At 37.2% G+C, this 21,628-nt stretch overlaps 1 protein-coding gene across 4 annotated transcripts; it reads left to right on the forward strand.

Annotated features, from left to right (window-relative positions):
• The first annotated feature begins 103 nt into the window (after positions 1-103).
• Positions 104-21,018, forward strand: LOC121324974 (leukocyte cell-derived chemotaxin-2-like). 4 transcript variants are annotated; one of them, XM_041267231.1, is made up of 5 exons: positions 132-276; positions 19,328-19,465; positions 19,769-19,868; positions 20,010-20,155; positions 20,659-21,018. In XM_041267231.1, the coding sequence occupies exons 1-5, from the start codon at positions 177-179 to the stop codon at positions 20,823-20,825; spliced, it is 651 nt and encodes a 216-aa protein (XP_041123165.1). In that variant the 5' UTR covers positions 132-176; the 3' UTR covers positions 20,826-21,018. The 4 variants fall into 4 exon arrangements, with proteins under 4 accessions (XP_041123164.1, XP_041123165.1, XP_041123167.1 ...); XM_041267233.1 differs by lacking the exon at positions 132-276 and adding an exon at positions 16,323-16,553 and having other exon boundaries at positions 20,659-21,017; XM_041267232.1 differs by lacking the exon at positions 132-276 and adding an exon at positions 16,560-16,715 and having other exon boundaries at positions 20,659-21,017.
• Positions 21,019-21,628: the final 610 nt, after the last annotated feature.

The following is a 21,628-nucleotide window of genomic DNA, read 5'->3' on the forward strand; positions in this document are numbered from 1 at the left end:
GGCCTCCAATTAAGGGTCGGTTATCTAAAAAAAGGTCACAAAGTTTCATTCTTCTGAGTTGGTTTCCTGTGCCGCAGACTTAATGATAAAAGGCTGGGCTGATTCTCTACTGGAAACACTGTCAGTAGCCTCTCTCTGGTTAGTACAGGAACGGAAGAAAATCAGAAGGAACTGCAATGGATTCTCCTCCTCGCATGCCACCAGCATTCTTCATTGTGTTGCTGTTTGTGTCTCTGCAGACACTAGGTTATGCAAAGCAGGACTGTTCTGGTCCCAGTAAGTGTAATTATTATTTTTTAATTAATTTAGCATTTACTGTAGGCAGAAACTGAAAAATCACTACTGTACACCTCAATGCGAATACTGTATGGCTGCAATTCCAAGCAATTAAAGGTATTTTGCTTTTTGTAAAAGATGTAAAAATAGTTATAAAAATGAAAATCACATGGTGCACAATTTGGAATTAATTTTGGAGATATGAAAATCAGTGGCTTTCTCTGTGTTGCACTACATTTGCAATTTTTTTGTAATTTGAAACTGTAATTTGTACAGTTGTAATTTGGCACAAAAACAACTTTCCAGAAGCATCTACTTGGACACCACAGAAAATGGATACACTTCAAAATGTATGTGCAACATACTGTACATATTTACCAAGCAATCTGTGAAGACTTTTTTGTACTGTAGCTATACATGTATTCAGTTAAGAAAAGTACAGTGCAGCTGTAGTGTAGTAAATGTCTTTTGAAGTCTCAAAAAGTATGGAGGCAGCTCACTTGCTTGTGTCCTGGTAGAGTAATTATTTAATGACATTTTGGAATGGGCATATTTATTTTCCATAGCATATGCACAAGATACTGTACACAGGTTATGGATATAAAAGCCCTAGATCTGATAATGCTTTAAATTGGTTAAAATAGAACAGAGCAGTTTAGCAATAGTACATTTTGTACTGTGTTTTTCTGTTTTCAAAGTAAGTAAACCATTCTGATTAGTTGTGGTTAATTACATTTGTGCAGTTGACTTTTCCAAATTGTATGTACCGTAACCTATTTTATGACTTCCTTCTATGTGAGCTTGACATGAAAAATAAAGAAACGCTGTTTCAGAGAAAAGACACATGTAACACAGTACAAGGGTTAAAAGAAAACTGTATGTGGGCTTTTCAAAAAGCAGTTGTGCTTCTTCTTTACTTAGCACAAGACCTCCAACACTCGCACAAGAGTGAAACAGTTAAGCAGCAGACCGCAACATTGCCATATAAAGTTGACGGTTTGAAGGGCAGCAATTACATATTTATCAAAACACATTTGTGGTATCTTGAAGTTCAATTTACGACTGACCTGACAGACAGCTACAATTATTTTTTAAAGCTATATTGATCTAAGGCTTGTTCTTCATCGCAAGATCAATATACATTTTAGATTTTCAAAGCTCTTTACTTCAAAATTGGCATATTTTTTAAATGAAAAGAAGAACCCCCTCTAAAGACTATTCCTAAACTAGAAAAAAAATGTGTAACCTTATTGGATGTTTTTAAATGTTTTAAATAATAATAATCATAATAATAATAATAATAATAATAATAATAATAATAATAATAATAATAATAATAATAATAATAATAATATTTTGATGGTTTCTTTTTAACCTCTACAGTGTGCTGTAACCATGTTTTAAGTTCAATATTTTTGGTTGAATATGTATAACATTCTTCCATGGTTTAGGCTAACAGTTTATTTACATTATCCAAGGTAATTTTAGGTACAGAGACAGGAACTTCCCATCTGTCTGAACACTGTCTTAATGAAGGTAAAAAAAGCCTTCCTAATGCTACTGCGTACTTAGTGGTTGATGCTGTAGCTTTCACAATATATACTGTGGGAAGAATGAAACACATTTTGTGCATTCTGTGTAGTGTTTTTTATATCTGTCTAGTTATACAGTTGTAATAAACATTTATTTTCTTTTGTGTGTGCAAAAGCTGGACGATCATTCAATGCCTACAAGTGCAATGGAACTATAATGCTGGAGAAATCGGCTAAGGAGCACCTGAAGGGTCCTTCCTCCTCGCTGCTGATCCCCTCTCTTTACCTGGTGGTGCTCTTTATTGGATTCCCTGCTAACATACTAGTCCTATGGGTCCTGATAGCCAAAACCAAAAAGATGCCTTCCACCACCTTCCTCATCAACCTAACAGTTGCAGACCTTCTTCTGATCCTGGTTTTGCCGTTCAAGATCTTCTACCACTTCAATGGCAATGACTGGGTTTTTGGGGAGATCTTGTGCAGACTCATGACCGCTTTCTTCTACGGCAACATGTATTGCTCCATCCTTTGCCTATTGTGCATCAGCATAGACAGGTACATTGCCCTGGTCCATCCGTTTTCAGCCAAAACCTTACGAAGCAAGAAAATGGCTTCCTACCTCTGCGTTGGGGTTTGGGTTTTAGTGATAGGTGTCATGTTGCCTTTGGGTTTAACCCAACAATCCTACAGCTTTAAAGAACCCAACATCACCACGTGCCATGATGCTCTGCTCAAGGATGAACAAGCCAATTTCTTCTTCCCTTACTTTGCGAGCCTCTTTGCTGTTGGATTTGTTGCCCCCTTTTGCCTCATTGTGTTCTGCAATTGCGCTGTCCTGCGAGCTCTCATCCTGAGCGAGAAGAAATACGTCCATGCGGCCAAAATCACTGCTTTGGTTCTACTGGTCTTTGTGGTGTGCTTTTCTCCCAGCAACATCATCCTGATTCTCCACTACTCTGAGTTCCAAATGGTACAGAACCACAGTGACTTGTACCTCCCTTACATGATCAGCCTGGCTCTCAGCACTTTCAACAGCTGCATTGACCCTTTCATTTATTATTACATATCTGAGGATTTCAGAGCCAAGGCTAGAAGCACAGTGAGATGCTGTAGAAAGAAGAGCTCTTACAGCTTAGGGACCACTTCCAGGACAACTGAAACTTACTCTTTATCACAGCAGTCAAAGTCTAAAGTAACTGTGAAGTAGTCTTCTGTGGATAGATAATGATATATTTGATTGTTCAATTCCAGTACTTATGTAAGCTGGCACAAAAAATAAGGACGAGAAGGCCTTTTATAAACATAATCTTTAATCTGGCCCTGGCTTAAATTTGTATTGTGAAATGTAATATAAAAACTGGTTGATTGATGACTTCCAAGCACTATATAATATACAACATGTTACTTGTATTAATCTTCTATAAGCATGTATGATATGCAGTGTTGGAGGGTAATGCATTACTGTAATCTGATTACATTTATTTATAATTTAATTTATAATTGTTTTCTTTTTCAGATGAGTAGTATTTTAGTTACAGTACCTAAAAAAGGACAATATAATTCACCTACTAGAAAATGCTGCCAGAGATAGGACAGGGTGGGTTTGATAGCTGGATCTTCAAAGAATATTTTGAAGTTTCTACAGCGATACTTCATAGCAAAAGTAAATCAACCATGCATACCTTGCTTAATTGTTATTTGTGCAGATTTGGGGTCGCTCACTCAAAAATAAAAACCTCTCAAATTTTCTCAAATATCAATAATTAAGTGAGGTATGCATGGTTGGTTTACCGTTGCTACCACTATTTTATGACTTTGTAGAGACATTCTGTTGTTACTGCATCTTATAAAGCGCTTTGTGATGTTGGTCCACTATGAAATGTGCTAAATAAAATAAAGATTGATTGATATACAAAGTGCCTTACTGTATATTGGTCAGCACCTTATCTATCTATCTATCTATCTATCTATCTATCTATCTATCTATCTATCTATCTATTCCTTTCATTTTTCATCCTTTATGCTTATGTTATAGCTTTAAAAATCTGATTAAGAGCTTGGTTTTATAAACTAAAAGCCGTTATGGCCAAACCCGGGTGGGTTCCTAGGGGATCAAATTCTAATTTTGAAAATCTTACTCGGAGACATGGAGTAAAAATTATAACAGATTCCAATGTATCTGTTGAAACATGTATTGTTGAACTGGGTAAAGCTATAGGATGTGCAAATATCAGGTCAGCATCATGAATGAATAAAGCTGTATTCGTGTTTATGAACGATGAAGAGTTGATACAGAGAATAGTTCAGGAAGGACTAGTGATAGTGAGGCTCTGTTCGAAAAATAATGAGCTTTTGTGTAATGAGGTCATTGTTAGAGAGCTGAGCAGACATGGACAGATTATGTCAGGAATTTCAATGGTCCCTCTAGGCTGTAAATCTCCTGAATAGAAACATGCTGTTTCTTTCAGAAGACAACTCTATATGTGCTGAATGATACTAATGGAGATCTTAACATTGTATTAAAATTTCGGGCAGATGGGAGTGAATATGTTGTGTTTGCTTCCTCTGAATTAATTAAATGTTTTAAACATGGTCATGAAGGGCATAATGCCACAAATTGTAAGCAAGGTGATGGGGAAAACAGCAATGCAGGGGAAGGGATCTCAGGGAAGAGCAATCCCACTGATGGTCCTGCATAGATGCCAATGTTAGGAAGTTGGACAAGCAGGGAATATGGCAGAGGATTTGGGAGGTGAAGTGGAAAATAGTAGGGAAAGAGAAGTGGTGTGTGAGGCAATGAGGATTGTCGGGGCTGAGGCTGGGGAACCAGTGAGTAAGAAAATCTCAGGCACCTTGGGAGATGGTGAGCAGGCAGAGATAGGAGAGCTGGTTAGAACTGCTGTACAGAAAGACGTAAGGCAGGATGAAGTGCTGGAGGAACAAGGTACTTTCAGGGAAGAGATAGACGGGGAGAAAGGAAAGAGGGATTGAAGCACCAGGGCAAAACGTGGACATTTTTCTGAAAGCACAGAAAGAGGGACCGGCACTCGACTAGGAAGTCAGAGCGCTGAGAACAGTGTGATTGAAGACAGCACTGCGAGTGAGGAGGAAGGCAGTGACACTGACTCCTCTTTCACTTACGAGCCATCAGCTAGTCAACAATTGAGAGGAGGGTACAGCACTGAGAGTATAAGCTTTTTAAAAAATTGATTATAAGAGTGATAGATCACTTTCCCAATCTGAAGCTCGGCTCAGCAGGTGATGCATAATGCTGAATCTTTAGGGATAAAAAAAAAGAGAGATAGATTGAAAAATGTGATGAGTAAAGTACGCGCTACTCTAAAAACTCGATGATGTTTAAACACTTGGTGTCCTCATACTTTTCTCTATAATCTCTCAATGCAAAACCTTAGTTTGGGGACTCTGAATGTGAATGGATGTAGCGATATAGTAAAAAGAGCGTCTCTTTGAGTATTTATTTAAAAAAAGAGTGAGTGTCTTTTCTCCAGGAGACACACACTGATGATAAAAATCAGACAGACTGGGTCATTCTCAGCCATGACTCTAATTTTAGTGCAGGAGTAGCCATTTTATTTTACTCCAGACTCCTTTAAACTAATAGAAGTAATTAAAGGACAATTATTAATGGTTCAGGTATGGAAGGGGAAATACAACTTTAGTTTTTATTAACATTTATACTCCCAATGACAGAAGAGAAAGGGTGTTTTTTTTTTTTTTTCTTAAACCCTAAATGGAGTTCTGGCTCAGTATCAGTCTGAGAAGATTGTTCTGTTGTCTGGGGATTTCAACTGCACTGAAAATGAACAATTAAAAAGGAATTTGGCCAGATTTTATAGTTTTAATCACCAGTTAAATTTAGTTGCACATTATTTAGTTAAATCATATTGGCACTTTAACATAAAACTGTTACAAGATGCACACTTTTTAAAATGTTTTAATTTTTTTTGGAAAGATGGAGGCAAAAAAAAAATGCCTTCTCTTCCTTAAGGCAGTTGGGGGGGTGTGTGTGGTAAAAGTGCAGGTGACGTTGTTTTGTCAACAGTACACTGAACCCGCCTCACAGAGCACTGCTATAGTCATGAGAGAGCTGGAGGAGGACATCATTGAGCTGCACAGTCCGACCATGATAACAAGCTTTTTGAAAGCTTGAAAATTTAAAAAAAAAATTGAATGATCTGCAGTGACATTGGAACAATTTTAAAGTGGGGGCACTGAAAGCCATTGAATAGAACTGTAACCCCTGTATATGATAGAAGCTATGCAAAGCCAATGAGTGCTTCTGCATCCCCAGCACATCTAGTTCCATCACCACTGATGATTTGTTGGATGCAGAGGTACAGGGGGCGCTGGTGCACTCCAGGTTTCAAAATCTTTCATAGGTGGATGCCTCAACTCAATACTTTTTTAGTTTGGAGGAAAAGGCAGCTCAGTGCAATCTGGTTCTGTTTAAAGACCTCAGCTGGGCAGTAGGCAAGGAAGCATGAGGTGATCTGGAGGCATGCTATAGCTTTCTACATGGATTTGTACACTGCAGAGGCTGTAAAGGAGTCCCAAGAGGCCCAGCAGTTCCATTAGGGTCTGGCCCAGGTTCCTGAAGGATAAGGAGAGGCTCGAGTAAGGATTAACTTTAAGAACTCAGCGAGGCTTTAACAGGACTCAGTAATGGTAAAGCACCAGGTATTGCTGGACTGCCAATTGAGTTCTTCAGGGTGCTTATGTGGGGAAGAAACCTTTTTGAAGGAAAGTATACAGCAAAAAGAGCTGCCTTTAAGCTCTAATTAATATATATATATAGTATATATAATATATATATATATATAATATATATATATAAGTATATATATATTTTAAAACCTTGGAATAACCCAATAACTCTGATTGGTTAAACAGCCTCACATGACAATGCGTATACCATGGCTTGCATACTTATGAGCCACTTCACTGACTAAATCACTACATTCTAAATTCCATGACAAACTGCCATTTTATTTGTTAGTTAAAAAAAAAAAATACCAAAAATGAGTGGCATTTCACTTATTTCCTTTAATGTATTTGCAGGCAAAAATCCACATAACTGCTACAACACCAACTTTGAGTGAAGACAGCAGAAATTCACAATAAAAAACAAACATATGCAATTATTTTTAATAAGCTAACAATTGAATAAAATTTGGGACTATATTACACTGAGGATAAATACACAATATAAGTTTACTGAGGATATGTACACAATAAAAGTTTCCGGTTTTGTCTTATTTTAAATGTGTTAATTATTTTTCTTCCCACAAATGACAGATAGCCCCGTTGTAAGCGATATAAACCACTTCAGGCCATGTGGTTCCGATGATATATGCCATTTCTGGGATGAAAGCACTATCAACCAGGCCCTCCACACAGCAGCAGCCCTGAACAAACCGGCTGCTTTCTTTAAATACCCTGCACCTGGCTCTAATTTACAATAATCACCTGGTGCAGAGGATAATTAATAATCAAACAATTAACCATCACATTAAGCAAATGTGCATTTGCACATTTTTTTTTTTCTCAGCAGGGAGGAATTAACCCTCTCCCTGCTCACAATATATATATATATATATATATATATATATATATATATATATATATATATATATATACACACACACACACACACACACACACACACACACACACACATATATATGCTTATGCTTATGCAAACATTAATTTATATAAATAACTGCATTCACATAGTAACTTTTTTTTAGTTTTCTAGCAATTAAAAATGTTTAATACTGTTAATGCTATTAATGTTGAATTTACAGCCACGGCATATTTGTTAACATTAGCACTGCCTTCCCCTTGCTGTAGTTCAGACTCACTGCTCTAATGATCATTCTGAAATTAGACCACGTGACTTACTGCCCAGATGCCAAGATGAACTTTATGTATCGTGTTGCATCTGAATTTGTGCATATCCTCAATTCATTTTAAAAAACAATAACCAAAAGATTTTCACAACAAAAAAAAAAGGGACCAGTGATAGTGTAAATAAAGTTAATGAGGCTGTGTGGCCTGGCTGTTAAAGAAAAGGGCTTGAAACCAGGAGGTCCCCGGTTCAAATCCTGGCTCTCGCTGTGTATCCTTGAGCAAGTCACTTCACCTCCTTGTGCGCCCTTTTTCGGGTGAGACATTGTTGTAAGTGACTCTACAGCTGATACTGTTTCTGTAAGTCACCCTGGATAAAGGCATCTGCCAAATAAACAAATAATAATATTAACTCCTTGTGGCAGAGCACAGCACAGCTCTGCCCCTTAGAAATTGGCAGAGATGGGGTTAAATTCCCCTACCTGCCTGGGTTCATTGTGTTCAGGTGGCTGGGGTTGATTAGATGATTAGTTTAATTAATGATCAATCAGCCCCCAACCACCTGACATAAAAGGAGGCCTCTGCTTCTCATTTGGGAGGAGGGAGCTGAGAAAGCTGGCTGGCTGGTTGGTTGGTTGGTTGGTTGGTTAGTTATCCAGGTTATCCAGTTTCCAGCCTGGAAACCTTAGTTTTGTAAGTTTTGTTATCTTTCTATTTGTGTTTAAAGATCTTTATTTTGCCCTTGTGCACCTTTATTTTTGTTATTTATAATAAAATTAGTATTTTTTTTTGAACAGCAGTCTGTCTCTGGGCCTCTTTCCACTCACCAGTCTGCCACACTCCTTTAATAACCCTAATGAGAAGCCCTACCCAAATACTTTAATCCTGCCTCTACAGCAGGGGTGTCCACTCCTGGTCCCAGACAGATACCTGGTCTGCTGGTTTTCATTTCAACCGAGTTCTCGGTTACTTAATGTTCCAATTATTGACTTAATTTGTCAAGATTAACTGATCTTTAGCCAATGATGAGGTAAAGACACCTATAGAACCAGTTGGATAGGGGCTCTCCAGGACCAGGATTGGCTACCCCTGCTCTATAGTATAGTGCCTGAAACTCCTAACCTTAAGCAATGCATTAATGGATGTACAGTACTTCTAGCCAATTACAGATTATACTCCCACCCAATCATCCAACCTGTGTTATGATACAGCTTCTGGTCTAGTGGATTAACTACATGTCCTGTTACTACTAAAACAAATGCCTATTTAAATTATAGTGTAAAAACAATATATACTAGCTCCATTTTCTGAATAGCAGTATAAACTGCCTGTCTTGTGAAGAATAATCAGGGAGCTGCAGGAGTTGGTATCCAATGGTTATCAGCAGAGCCATGGCCTGCTGATGAGATAAGAGGGTGACTCAGCAAAATAATTGTCATAATTAACGTTTGGGTCATCTGCATCAGTAGGTCTTTTTTAGGAAAAAAAATAGTTTTACATGCAGTTCAGTATGATAAATGAGAATGTGAATACTGGTGATTTATTACTTGAGTTTTCTTAAAGAGTAAGGGCTAAATTCTCAAAGCTATTTACTCCAAATTGTCATTTGTGCATTTTGTCTAAAAGAAAAAAAAAAAATAACTTGCATTTCTAAAACAAGCCCCCTATATTAAATGTCTGACTTGTTTATTTCTGTGTTGGTAACTTTATTGGGTATATTTCTACTATCTGAAATAACAAAAGTGCCCAAGTGGCTTAAAATTTCCTTTTCATTTTATGATGTTTGCAATTCAAAAAATACGGTGGTTTTTGATTTTATGATATGTTTGTGTTAAGTTTCCTGCCATGTATTCTGAAACTGTGTTGAAAGAAGTAAGAACCAACACAATCTTGTGATCTGTCCCTTTAGATCACTTGGCTTGGCTTTGCTGGAGTGCTGTATGCTGACACTGGTGCATACTAATATAAAGACACTTTGCCTGCTCTATCCAACAATACATACTGAATGTCAAAGCAGACGACCAGATCTGAAGAGGAGCTCCTGAACTCATAGCACAGACTTATTAAAATGCAATGAGAATGCAATACAGAAAATGCAATACAAACTTATTTAACTGCTATTAGAACCACTCAAAATGTAATTTGAAGCTATTTTATTGCTAATGTCTGGAATACTGTACTATAGGAACCATATATAGTTTCACTTTATTAAATTTGTATTCCGTCGGAACACGCTGTACTGTAGATGCAAATCAATCCATTTGTCATGCTGCTTTACAATCTGGAGGGTAAAAAGATATAACACAGGGAGGAATAGTGTGTTAGTCAGTAAAATAGTGTATGAACTCCTGAACTAAAAGTGCACATTATTAACAGAGCTCAGAATATTGCTTGGCAGCATATTTCCAGTAAGCTGTTAAAAGAACCAATAAACTGGTCAAGTTGTAATCTGTTACTGTGTTACTGAACAGACATGTAATCCTTTTATTAGGGACATGGGATCATATTAACAATCCTTAAAAAAAACCTTTATAATTAATTTTGTTTGATACTTAATATTTAGGTAAAAACTTGATATCCACAAAGTACTATGCATTAATGGTATGCATTACATAGTCCGGACGCTTAAATGGGATTGGAAGAAATTATTTCTAAAGTGATGCTGGTATTAGTTTAACTGTGAATGAAATTATGCCAGACACAACCACAATTTGGGTTTATCTGAATAAATTAGTGAGAACAGCTATAATAGAGGCATGTTTTCATGCTGAGTGGCTTGTACATGTAAGGACTAACAGAGACTACATCGAATCTGTTTTTTTACCAATCCCATATTGCCCTATAAGGAAGAATATGCCAAACATCTGAAACACGCTCTGAATATACTGCAGGGCTGTACAACCAGAACACACACATTTATAATTTGGAGAGTGCATTAAGGCTTGTCTGACACCTAGTGGTAATAAGGAATTGCACAGGATCTTTGTAAAGTCATCCGTGGTAAACAGTCAATATTGCTGAGTTTAGAAATCCTAAAAGAAACTTAAATTCAATGACAATTCAATTTAAGTTTCTTTTAGTATTTGTAAATCTTTGTAAAGTCCCTGTATACGGTAACTACTGTATATGAATGGTAATGATCTGTGCAGTTCCTAAATATTTTAGAAGGTTGTTACACTGGGTGTGTTAAGTAAGTGAGCTGCTCAGTGAACCCACTTAATAGCATACTTAGTTCTGCTTCCCCTGAGCAGCTCAGAGCTCTGCAGAGCAGGTTTCATCATTTCAGGTGATCTGAGTGAACGGAAGGAATTCTTGCTGGCTCTGAGCCGCTCATTTACTTATCGCACTCACTTGTGAGTCCATGTTGAAAACATTAGCTTGATAGATGTTTCTTGTTAAATTTTATTCTGTAATGCAGAACAACACCAACTCAAAAACAATAGTCTCCAGCTGAAAGAACGCCTCTCGGGAAGCTCTCTTAGCTGAAGTTTTCTTTAGATGGAGTTGACCACCAGACACAACAATAAATAAATAAAAGTTTTGCTGTTTCTTTGCAAACCATTTTGGAATACAAAACAAGGCGATAATATGACGGCTGTTTTAATAAGAGTAAATAAACCAAACAGTGTGCCTTAAGATAATCTCGCGATGACAAGTCACATTTGAAAAGATTGAATAAACCATTTGAATTTAAGTTTGATCAGGTTACAAAACAGTCCTATATCAGTTGTGAATGAATCACTAGCAGTGACAAAACATTTTCTTAAAAGCGAAGTTCTTGTTCCTTTAGGCGGAGCATTTACAATGGCAATAATCCATTTCACTGCAAGGGTGTTCTCTTAAGTGAAGCGTTCTCTTAGGAGGTTCTCCTATACTTGGAGACTACTGTACTGAAGCACTTGTTCAAATGTTAAGAAAAAATAAGGACATGAAAGACAGACATATACTTGTACTTATTATTATTATTATTATTATTATTATTATTTATTATTATTATTATTATAGGTGGACTTAAGTGGCCTGATGGTAGAGACCGCACATAATACCCTTAACTCTATAGCATCTGTCATCTTAAAAGAACTGTGCTAAAAAGACATTCTAAGCAAAGGCAGTTAAACATATATACTGTGGTGGAAATGTGGTAGGGCAGAGCCCAGCTGGTAAAATGTATTATTATTTAAATGTATTTGTATGATTTAAATGTATTGGGTTGTGTTAATTTAAAATGCGTTGTTTGTTTTGTTATTGTTTGGCAGTGTGGATAGGGTTAAAGTCCCCATCTCTGAAACGCGTGCAAAATGTGTCTGTCTCCAGATTTATTAATTTATTGCTAAATTGAAGATGTATCACGTGTATAAAAGCACAGCAGCTGATTATAGCGGGGTGGGTGTTCAAAGAGGAGGAACAAGAGGGAGAGGGAGTGGGAGAGAGTGAAGGAGAAAGGTTAAAAAAAACAACAATTGCTAATCGTTTTGGAAGGACCAGCACGATGCTTGTTTTGGGTGAAGGGATTATTTTGGTGTTTGAGTTTTTGTTTGAACTTTTATTTTGCTCTGTGAGCAGTGTTTTTGTCTGCCTTTGTGATTTATTTTTATAATTTAATAAATTCGCACACCAACGCTTCAACTAGCAGTACCTCTGTGTGTGTCTCTGTGAACTTTCTGTCTGGGGACGTCACCACACAGCCATCCTGTCACATATACATATTCTAGAACACAGGTATTTGGGAATGGCATGTAAACTTTATGCATCGTATTAAAGGCCAGGAAGCTTGACACAACTTTCTGGCAACTGCGAAATAAACAAGTTGTTATTATGATATTTTTAAGAAATCATATGTTGATGTTATTCCTTTAACTCAATACAAAAAAAGTTGACTTAAACGTTACCTGAAAGTATAAAGTCCTGCATGTTTATGGTTCCATGTTGTATTTCTTGCTCTGCGTTTCTTTCCCTGACTCCTCCAAGCCATTTGGAGGAAACTAAATTTGAGCCAAGTCATGAGCCAAGTAACAATCATGTCATGGTTGACGATTTCAATAAATTATCCTTTGCCATCAAGTTCCCTCTATGTTGTCTGCTCAGTCGTGCCTTTTGATCTATGCCATGTAGATATTTGAAGATGTAATGTTTTGACTGTTACACTACTATTGAAATAGTGACATCATATTTGTAATAATGTCTTAGGGTTCAATTTTAATAATGATGCTGCTAGTGTTAAAGTACGAAATAACAAAAACTTTGATCACTGTTGGCAATTATTTAAAGCCAACATGCATTAAACTTCACAAAACATTAGTTATATTGACTGCAGTTTGTGCTCAGTTAAATATAGTTACATTTGTCCAGAACAAAGCATTGGTGGACAATGCCTTGGTTTAACTGACATTAATAAGACCTCCAACAGCATAGTAGTTACCTTATACCCTGCTGCACAATATGCAATGAACCTCTTGTACTAAAAAAAGAGGTTACCAGTCTAGTCATTATACAGTCCTAACTAAGCCATCTCCTTTTCTTTGTTGTATAGAAAGCCTGATTGGGATTGTAGGTGCTGTGGTTTCCACGGTAATAATAGTCACCATCATCCTGGGAATTTGCTTTCTGTCCAGAAAAAGACAGGTGATTGTCAATGTAAATTTTCATGTTCATTTTGCAGTATTTGCACGCTTTTCCCATCATTATACAATGTACAGTATTTGCCATAGTTTACCATGTTTTGCCATATTTTTTATATGCTTACAGTGATTACCTATGATTTAATGCCTTGCTCTTGGAGAGATTTTGGCAGGATGGCCACTTCTGGGAAGATTCACTACTGTCCCAAACTTTCTCCATTTGGACAATATGGCTATGGTTTGGTAGAGCCCCAGAGCCTAAAAATGACTTTGTAATGCCAAAGTTAGTAGCCAAAGTTAGTCAGATTTATGCTGGGCTGGACTAGCCCATATCAGGCTTGATTGTTAGCCAAAGTATTCAAACAGCTGACCTTAATTAACCCTTTAATTGGGTTGAGTTAACTAGGGGGGGGGGGGCAATAACTTTTTTACACCTGAAGATTGCATGTTTATTACCTTGCACACCAAACAAATGAAAGAAGCACCAAACCTTGGTGTCATATATATATATGTGTGGTGTTTGCTGTACTGAAATTGCTAGATAGTATATTATTTCTCTGCTTGACTTATATATTCTATGTTTGGATGATCTGGGCCACATGATAATAAACATTATATAACATTATGTTAATTGTAGCCAGGTGTATAGTAAACAACACATTGACTGTGCTTCATTACATTGAATGTCCATTTTCTTAATTTAACATTTAAAACCATTTCTCCATGCAGGTTGCTAAAAACGAAGAGATAATTGTGTTCATTGGTTTTAACTCAGCAAGAAGTTTTGACAACTTGTTTATTTAGATGTATTCCATCTGTAGTACATTATGAGCATTTCATAGTCTATACTGCCATTCTACTCTCATTTCTGCATTTTGCAGCTGTTAGTCATTCAGCAATAAAAGTCTGATGGTTGACAATATGCCCTTTCTAAAAAATAACCCTTTGGTGCCTGTCTGCTGCTCTTCCCTTTAGCATTCTATTTAAACATTGGCTTGACAACAACAATACAAAATATCACAACAAAAACACAAGGGATGCATTGATATGTTAGCATTATCTGGATGTTGTTGGCACGATTTAGGAGACCGTTGGTACAGCCAGTTTCACAATCAAAACAGAAATGAGATTACAAGAGCAAGGATTGAGAAAGTCACTGAATTCTGTTTGGTAACCAGTATGTTTATACACAACCTGCTGAAGAGAACAAAGGGGATATCTATTACTTTCAATGCCACTCAACCTAAAACGTTGAATTATTGTTGACATAACTTGAACCAAGTGGTTATCATAACTTGAACCAAGTGGTGTTTATTCAAACTTTTAACATAGGTAAGGCTCGACTGGAAGTCTTCTAGTAAAAATTCTAATATTCTACAGCATCTCCCTTGATTAACAGTATGATGTTTTTTGTTATTTGTTTCTACCTTCTTGTGTTCTCCCTCCTGGTGCCATTCCTAACTATTTTGAAATGGACCCACATGTTTCCCATGTAACTTCATGTCAAGTTATGTTGAGCATACAATAGAACATATATTAAAAATACATCATCTGTTAACATATCAGTATAATCAGTACCACAGCACAGTCTATTTATATTCACAAGCATACTCATTCATCATTACTTTTGTATACAACTTGTGATTAAAATAGCTCAATAGACAATTGAATGCATTTATAATACGAAACTCTGTTTTTACTAATAAATCTGATAGTGACATCTCACAACATTTTTCTATTTAAAAAGTTATGATGTACCTACCTAGCTTGGGATTATTTACATTCTAATCACATTGTCACAGTTACAGTACGTGCTGAAAATTCATGGTGGGATGTGCTGAGTAGATTACAGGAATAAAACAAAACCAGAACGGCCAAAACCACAAACTGCTTTTATATAAGAAGCACAGTTACAATTAAACAATCTGTTTTTACAGGTTTTCCTTTTTATTGTGGTAGGACTGGTTTAATCTAGTAAGGTCAAAATTGTGCTGTAATTGTAAACTTGGTTACTTTTCTGCAAGGAGAATCCACCAAACACATAAAAGCTCAGTCTGTTATTCTTTCACGTTGCTTCTTTTTGTTTTGGCTGCTCACTCAAGCACTGGGAGGCCGAAACGGGAGTTGACTGCTTAGAGCATGGAGAAAGGGCTGTCCTCAACCAGGGAGGTTTCTCCCTAAAAAATAAAAACTATGTGAGTAGGGTATGATTTTTCCTTACTTGAGCGCTGAGCGGTTCGTATTTAGTTCTACGGGGTGAGTGGTCGGGTTGGAGAGGCTGGGCTCTCTCCCTCAGCACAGTCATGCCCTGGGGGATGGGCCGTGTCTCAGCTGCTGATTTTCATTAGATTCAATATTTGGGGGATAGGTGGCAGGGCACCATTGCGGGGTGTGTTAATTATTTATTATTATTCATCATGGTTTGGTGGCTTCGTTTTTTTAAGGGGGAGGTGGCCATAGCCACTTCCTATCTGCGGCACTGGGATGCATGTATCTGTGTATTTCCAGCCAGCCTCGCGCAGGTAGGCGTCAGGCACCCACGGACAAGACCTCCAGCCAAATTTATCTTTCACTCGTGCCCTGAGCGCTTGTCACAGTTTTGAAATCATCTGCAATTGCAATCATCGTCATTCATTCATAACGGATTCTCCGTGCTGAAATGCACTTTCTGTACACCTGTTTCAAATGTGTTGTATAATAACTGTAGAGATCTGTAAGAATGATGCTCAGAGGCTGGGAATGCACTTTCAGTGCATATACTTGCATGCCAAAGGCATCCCAAAGTGCTTAATGGTGTGCCGTAAAAAAATGCAGCACAGTCCATTATCAAAATCTGTCATGGCAAATCGGATCTTAAAACATATCGCTGGTATTTGCAATAAGATGTCACTGCCCTGCATTCCAATGTAGTATTAACACACCTTATTTATATACGCAAAGAAACTGAGGGGACAACATTTCTATTGTAATAATGAGTGTGGGCGGATTATTGTTTGGGGCTATTTATGTGTGTCAGAACATGCTTTGCAAGCCCAAGCTCAGAACTTGCAGAGACTTGCTCGAGACTGTTTGACACCAATAATTAATTGCTGGCACACGAGACTTTTAATTTTTTTATTTAAATTTTATTTTTGTCATGGTTGTCATAAAGTAGTTGCTAATTGAAGGTGGAGTCTACAAAATGAGAGGAAGTGGCTGCTGGGATCAATGAAGCAACCTTGCCCTGCCCGCTTAAGGAAATAGAGAATAGATACATCTGGTAAGTAACTACAGAACAGGAAAGACTTGCATTTATTATCCTCTGCTAAACTGTGGTGCTGGAACTCCACCACCTGCTCACTGTCAAAGTGTTTGCTGAGAAGCTGTCTGTAAGTATTCAGGATGAAGACTGTAATTATCCTGGCTGTCATCTTTTCAACTGGTAAGTGTCACGCATTTTGTTGTTTTTTCTGTGTCATATTGGTTAGATTTGTCTCCTCACTGCTTAAGAGTGTCTAGTGTTCCAATCTTATGCTCAAGCTTACCTACTGGAGAGGAACTTCTAAAACATTACTTCTTTTAAAATGTTCCTCTTTATAACTTACAACCCTGTTGATTTATCTATGTATTTATATTTTGCAATTGTGAAACAGTGAAAAAAAAGTAATTTGGGGAACAAGTGTGTCTATTTCGAGCAGGGTTTCTCAACGGGGGCAGTACTGCCCCCCAAGGGACGTTCTGAAGCCAATGGAGGGTGTTTACATCCAAGAGGGCGGGAGCGGGACATCTTAACTAAAAAAGGAGGCATTGTGTTTTATTTATTTAAAATTTTAAGGAAAGTTTTATTTCAAAGTGTTGATTAACTACTTATACACAATGTGCCAGTGATGTACTCATTGACTTGTGCATTATAAGATTGTGTAAACATCAAATCAGAAATGTGTGTTGCTATGCAGCAACATCACTGCCATTTGTGCTATCCAGTTTGTCACGGAAATGTAATATGGTTCAATCAAAACAAAGCAGCCGTTCCTTGTGCCTGTTGTCATGTTATGGTACACGCCTGAATTTCACAGTTGATTTTTATTCTATGATGTGCATTTGAGGAGATTTTTGGAATCGGTTCTGAACAAATATACGAATAAACAGACTGAAAACTGGAGATACATAAAATATGTTTTGCAAGGGAAAAATATGTGACACTGTACATATAAGATATGATCCATAAGCGATGCATCTTTTGCGATATTCCGATAGTATTCCGCAATTTATGACATCGCCCTGTATAATTAAAGTTAACAAAATAATCAATAATCTCCAAACATATAGCTGGTATTTCCAAAAAGATGACATGCCCCTGCATTCCAATGTAGTATTAACATACCTTATTTATATATACAAAGAAACTAAAGGGGAAAAAAAAAATGTTTCTATTGTAACAATGAGTGTGGGCGGAAACATATGCCTGTGGCCAGATTGTTGTTCAGGTCTGTTTATGCAAACCAGAGCTCAGAGCATGCAACTTGCAGAAACATCCTCAAGACTGTGTGGTGCTATAAATTAATTGCTTGCACATGGGACTTGCACATGAGGGCAATGCACGAGACTTTGCAAAAGAGCTTGTCCTTCCTAAATTAATGGATGCAACCTTGCACCAGCGGTGACCTCTCACCAGAGCCGGAAATGTGGACAATGGACTGAGCGGTGCACCGGTCAGAAGCAGGCGGGGTGTAACCGGGTTGGTTTCTGATTGGGTAGAGCATTTACAGTGTTTCAACTGTGTATATCTGTGGGGCTATTTAAAGAGAGCTTGTGAGCTACTGAGGGGTGATGTAAGTAAGGGGTGTTGCTGAGAGCCATGCTGACAATCATCTGAACCTGTGTGCTGTCTATACTACTAATAAAGACACTGCTGTTTTGCAGCACACCTGTGTCCTGATCCATTTGTCACTAGTATTTTGCTGTCATATATTGGTCACACAAAGATAAAAATAATCTAAGTAGAGCCTTCTGTTTGCAATACAACCTAATCTGTATGTAATTAGAAGCATATTGTTCTTGTATGGCAGTAATAACATTGGACAGGGCTGCTCAGCTTTTGCATTACAGAGAGACGAAATAATTGTGTAATTATTATTTATTTATTTTATCTAGAAATTGAGCAAAAACCACCACAATGAATACTAACCAAATGGCGTGCAGTCAAAATAGCAAGATTTTTTGATGATGTTTCTGATAGGCTTCCTAATATGACAATGTTAAACAAATTCTCTATAAAAAGAAAAATCAAATGTTTTTTTTTTTTATTTAAGTAAATAGGAAACTACATATTCTGCCATTTTTTATTTATGAAACAATAAGGCTGGCTTCTTGATTAGTATCAAACGAAAACACAGTTTAAAAGATCATATTACCAGCACAGGAATGAGTAGTTAAATGGCCAATGCCCCTGATTCAAATATATACATGCCATTATATATTACCACATTGATTCTGACGATGCTTTAAAATGCTTCTCTCTATATAAACAACAGTTTTAAAGGGCATCATATTATATTTTTCTGCCAGCACTTACACTCTGTAAACGATTGTAAATGAAGCCCATTCTGTTCAAATGTTTGTCTATTCATGTGATATCAATTGTATTGTGTCTGTATATAAATGCATAGCTTCTGTTGTGTATATGTGGTTTGTCATGTAGGCAATATAAACCCATTTATTAAAAAAAGATAGTTATTTAAATCATTTCAGTTGTACAGTTTTGCATGTATATGATATACAATACCTATATATACACACATTTATTTTCAAATATTTGTTTATTTATTTACTGTTTTTTGAGGTTGCATGTTTTGTAATATGTCAGCATAAAAACACAATTTCTGTTCAAATTATATTCAATTGTTCATCCTTTCATTAAAATATTTATAATGTTTTTATCACACCGGTCAAATTGACCGGTCATGGTTGTTCTAGGTATGCCTATAAACGCGATCGTTCTAGTGTTAAACACTTTCTCTATCAGCAGTTAAAGCTGTTACTGTTTTCTTCCAGTGCTCTGCAGTATGTCCTATGCAGACCATGTTTGTATGAGCCAAGGGGGGCAATGTCAGCACACCTCCCAGTTCTGCAAAGGGACCTACATCAGTGGACTGTGTGAGGGGCCTGCTAAACGCCAATGCTGTCCGAATGGTGATGTGTGCTGACCCTGTTTTTATTTATATCACATTTTGAAAGTTAGAACTGAAATGAAAGTCCAAACTAAGAATTTGGAGCGGAGGATCTGCCAGTTTCTTGCTCCTTTTCACAAGGAATACAGAAGACAGTACACGTTAAACATTTGTTTTTATGTCAACTTTAAATACAGCTTACATTTAATAATGGGAATAACAATGCTTAGCCCTATTTCATTTACAAAGCTGACTTTAAAGTTAGTGACATGAAAGTGTTAATTTGTGATTTGATGTCTGATGTGTTGTGTGGGTGTTTTTACAGAGGCAGCCCTGCTGAAGTTTGGAGTCTTGTGCAACGGCTACAGTGGGAATGTTAAAAGGAGATGCGACAGCTATGGCTGTGGTAACTATGGAGCCAGACGGTAATGTCTAAATGCATGTCACTAGGGAAAGCTTTTGCTCCACCAGTTGCATGCTCAAAAACTGGCAGAGCTCATTTACCCTGGTAGAATGTATGTATGCTTATGTCTAACTATTTCTCACTATATTTATGTACTAAACAGCGGTGGCCATCTTCACAAAGGACTTGACATTAAGTGTTCGGATGGTTCCACTGTTTACGCTCCATTTGATGGTAAACTCAATGGCCAGGCTAGACCCTATGGTAATGGAAACCTGATTGATGATGGCGTCAACCTCAGTGGCAAAGGTAAACATTTGGCTATCTACTGTGCTGTATATACAAAACGATGCACTATGTGCAACACTCTCTCTCTCTCTCTCTCTCTCTCTCTCTCTCTCTCTCTCTCTCTCTCTCTCTCTCTCTCTCTCTCTCTCTCTCTATATATATATATATATATATATATATATATATATGGTGTTTGCTGTACTGAACTACCTGGCTTTCAAATCTACTTTCCCATAGACCATCAATGGGAAAATATAACAGCCCTGGCTCTATTTTCTATGTAACATTTACTGCACTTTAAATTCTTCTCTGGGTGCTCCTCATCTTCAGACCATTTTTGAGATGTTGCCAGATCAAATTAAAGAAATACATTCAGAGAAAATACCACATATGTTGTGCACAGAATTCAGATTTTACCTTTCATGTTAAGGCTCAAAAGATGGCGAAAGTCCATTAAACAAAAACAATACCCTGAGACATATAAAGAGGAATCAAATCTCTAACCCTTACCCTTTCTCTTGTAGGTCTGTGTGTCAAGCTCTTCTATATGAAGCCCTTTAATTACAGAGGCAATGTGAAGAAGGGAGACAAGATTGGAAACCTTCTCCCCATGCAGAAGGTCTACTCAGGCATCACCTCCCACATTCACGTTCAGATGTGCGACAAGTCTGACCCCACCCCCTACCTGTGAATCCAACAATGACACCAGCAGTGGCCCAGTCAGCTGTCCCTCACAGCAGTAATGACTTTCAGCAAGAGCAAGACGCAATGATTGCATCATGATACAATTTTTAAAACTACATTAAATGAGTCTCTATAGCAATTGCAAAAACAAAACAAAAACAAAAATAAAAACCAAAAGGCTTGTCTGGTGAATACTGTGTGGTTTCAATAGCTTGTGTACATTTTTTTTTATCCTATTCATACAATGAAACGTTAAAAAAACAAACAAAAACATTCAAGATACATCTTTGATCTGAATATGAGCGTTTAAGTATACTTCAGGTGTCCGACGCTGTGAATTTTAACAGACAGTGCTGTTCTTCTGGCTTATTTTCAGTTTTCCCCATTGTTATTCCTCTTGTTAGAGATATTATTGGATAGTGGGGCTTGAATGTGAAAATACTGTATTCTTTTATAACACTACGGATGTCCCCAGTGGCTCACTTAGTAAAAACAGTGTCGTCTGGGGACCAATAGGGAGTGCTGCATAGATGCAGGGTTTGGGTGGGGCCTCATTGTGATTCAGCAACCACTGCTTGTCAGCTGCTCAGCGTATCCAATCAGAGACTTCCCAAGCCTGAGACGATTGACTTGACAGCGGGCATGAAGGTTGCCGATTGATCTTCAATTTGGTCTCCAAGGGGCTAAAAATGCAAAAACACACTTAACAAAGTACAAATATGTCAAGAGGTATTCATTAAAAAAATAAATAAAAAATACAGAAACATTTAGAAGTATGCTGTTGCCATCCATCATTATTATAAAATCACA

This window comes from Polyodon spathula, chromosome 12 (genome assembly GCF_017654505.1).
Source record: "Polyodon spathula isolate WHYD16114869_AA chromosome 12, ASM1765450v1, whole genome shotgun sequence".
NCBI classification, from domain to species: Eukaryota; Metazoa; Chordata; class Actinopteri; order Acipenseriformes; family Polyodontidae; genus Polyodon; species Polyodon spathula.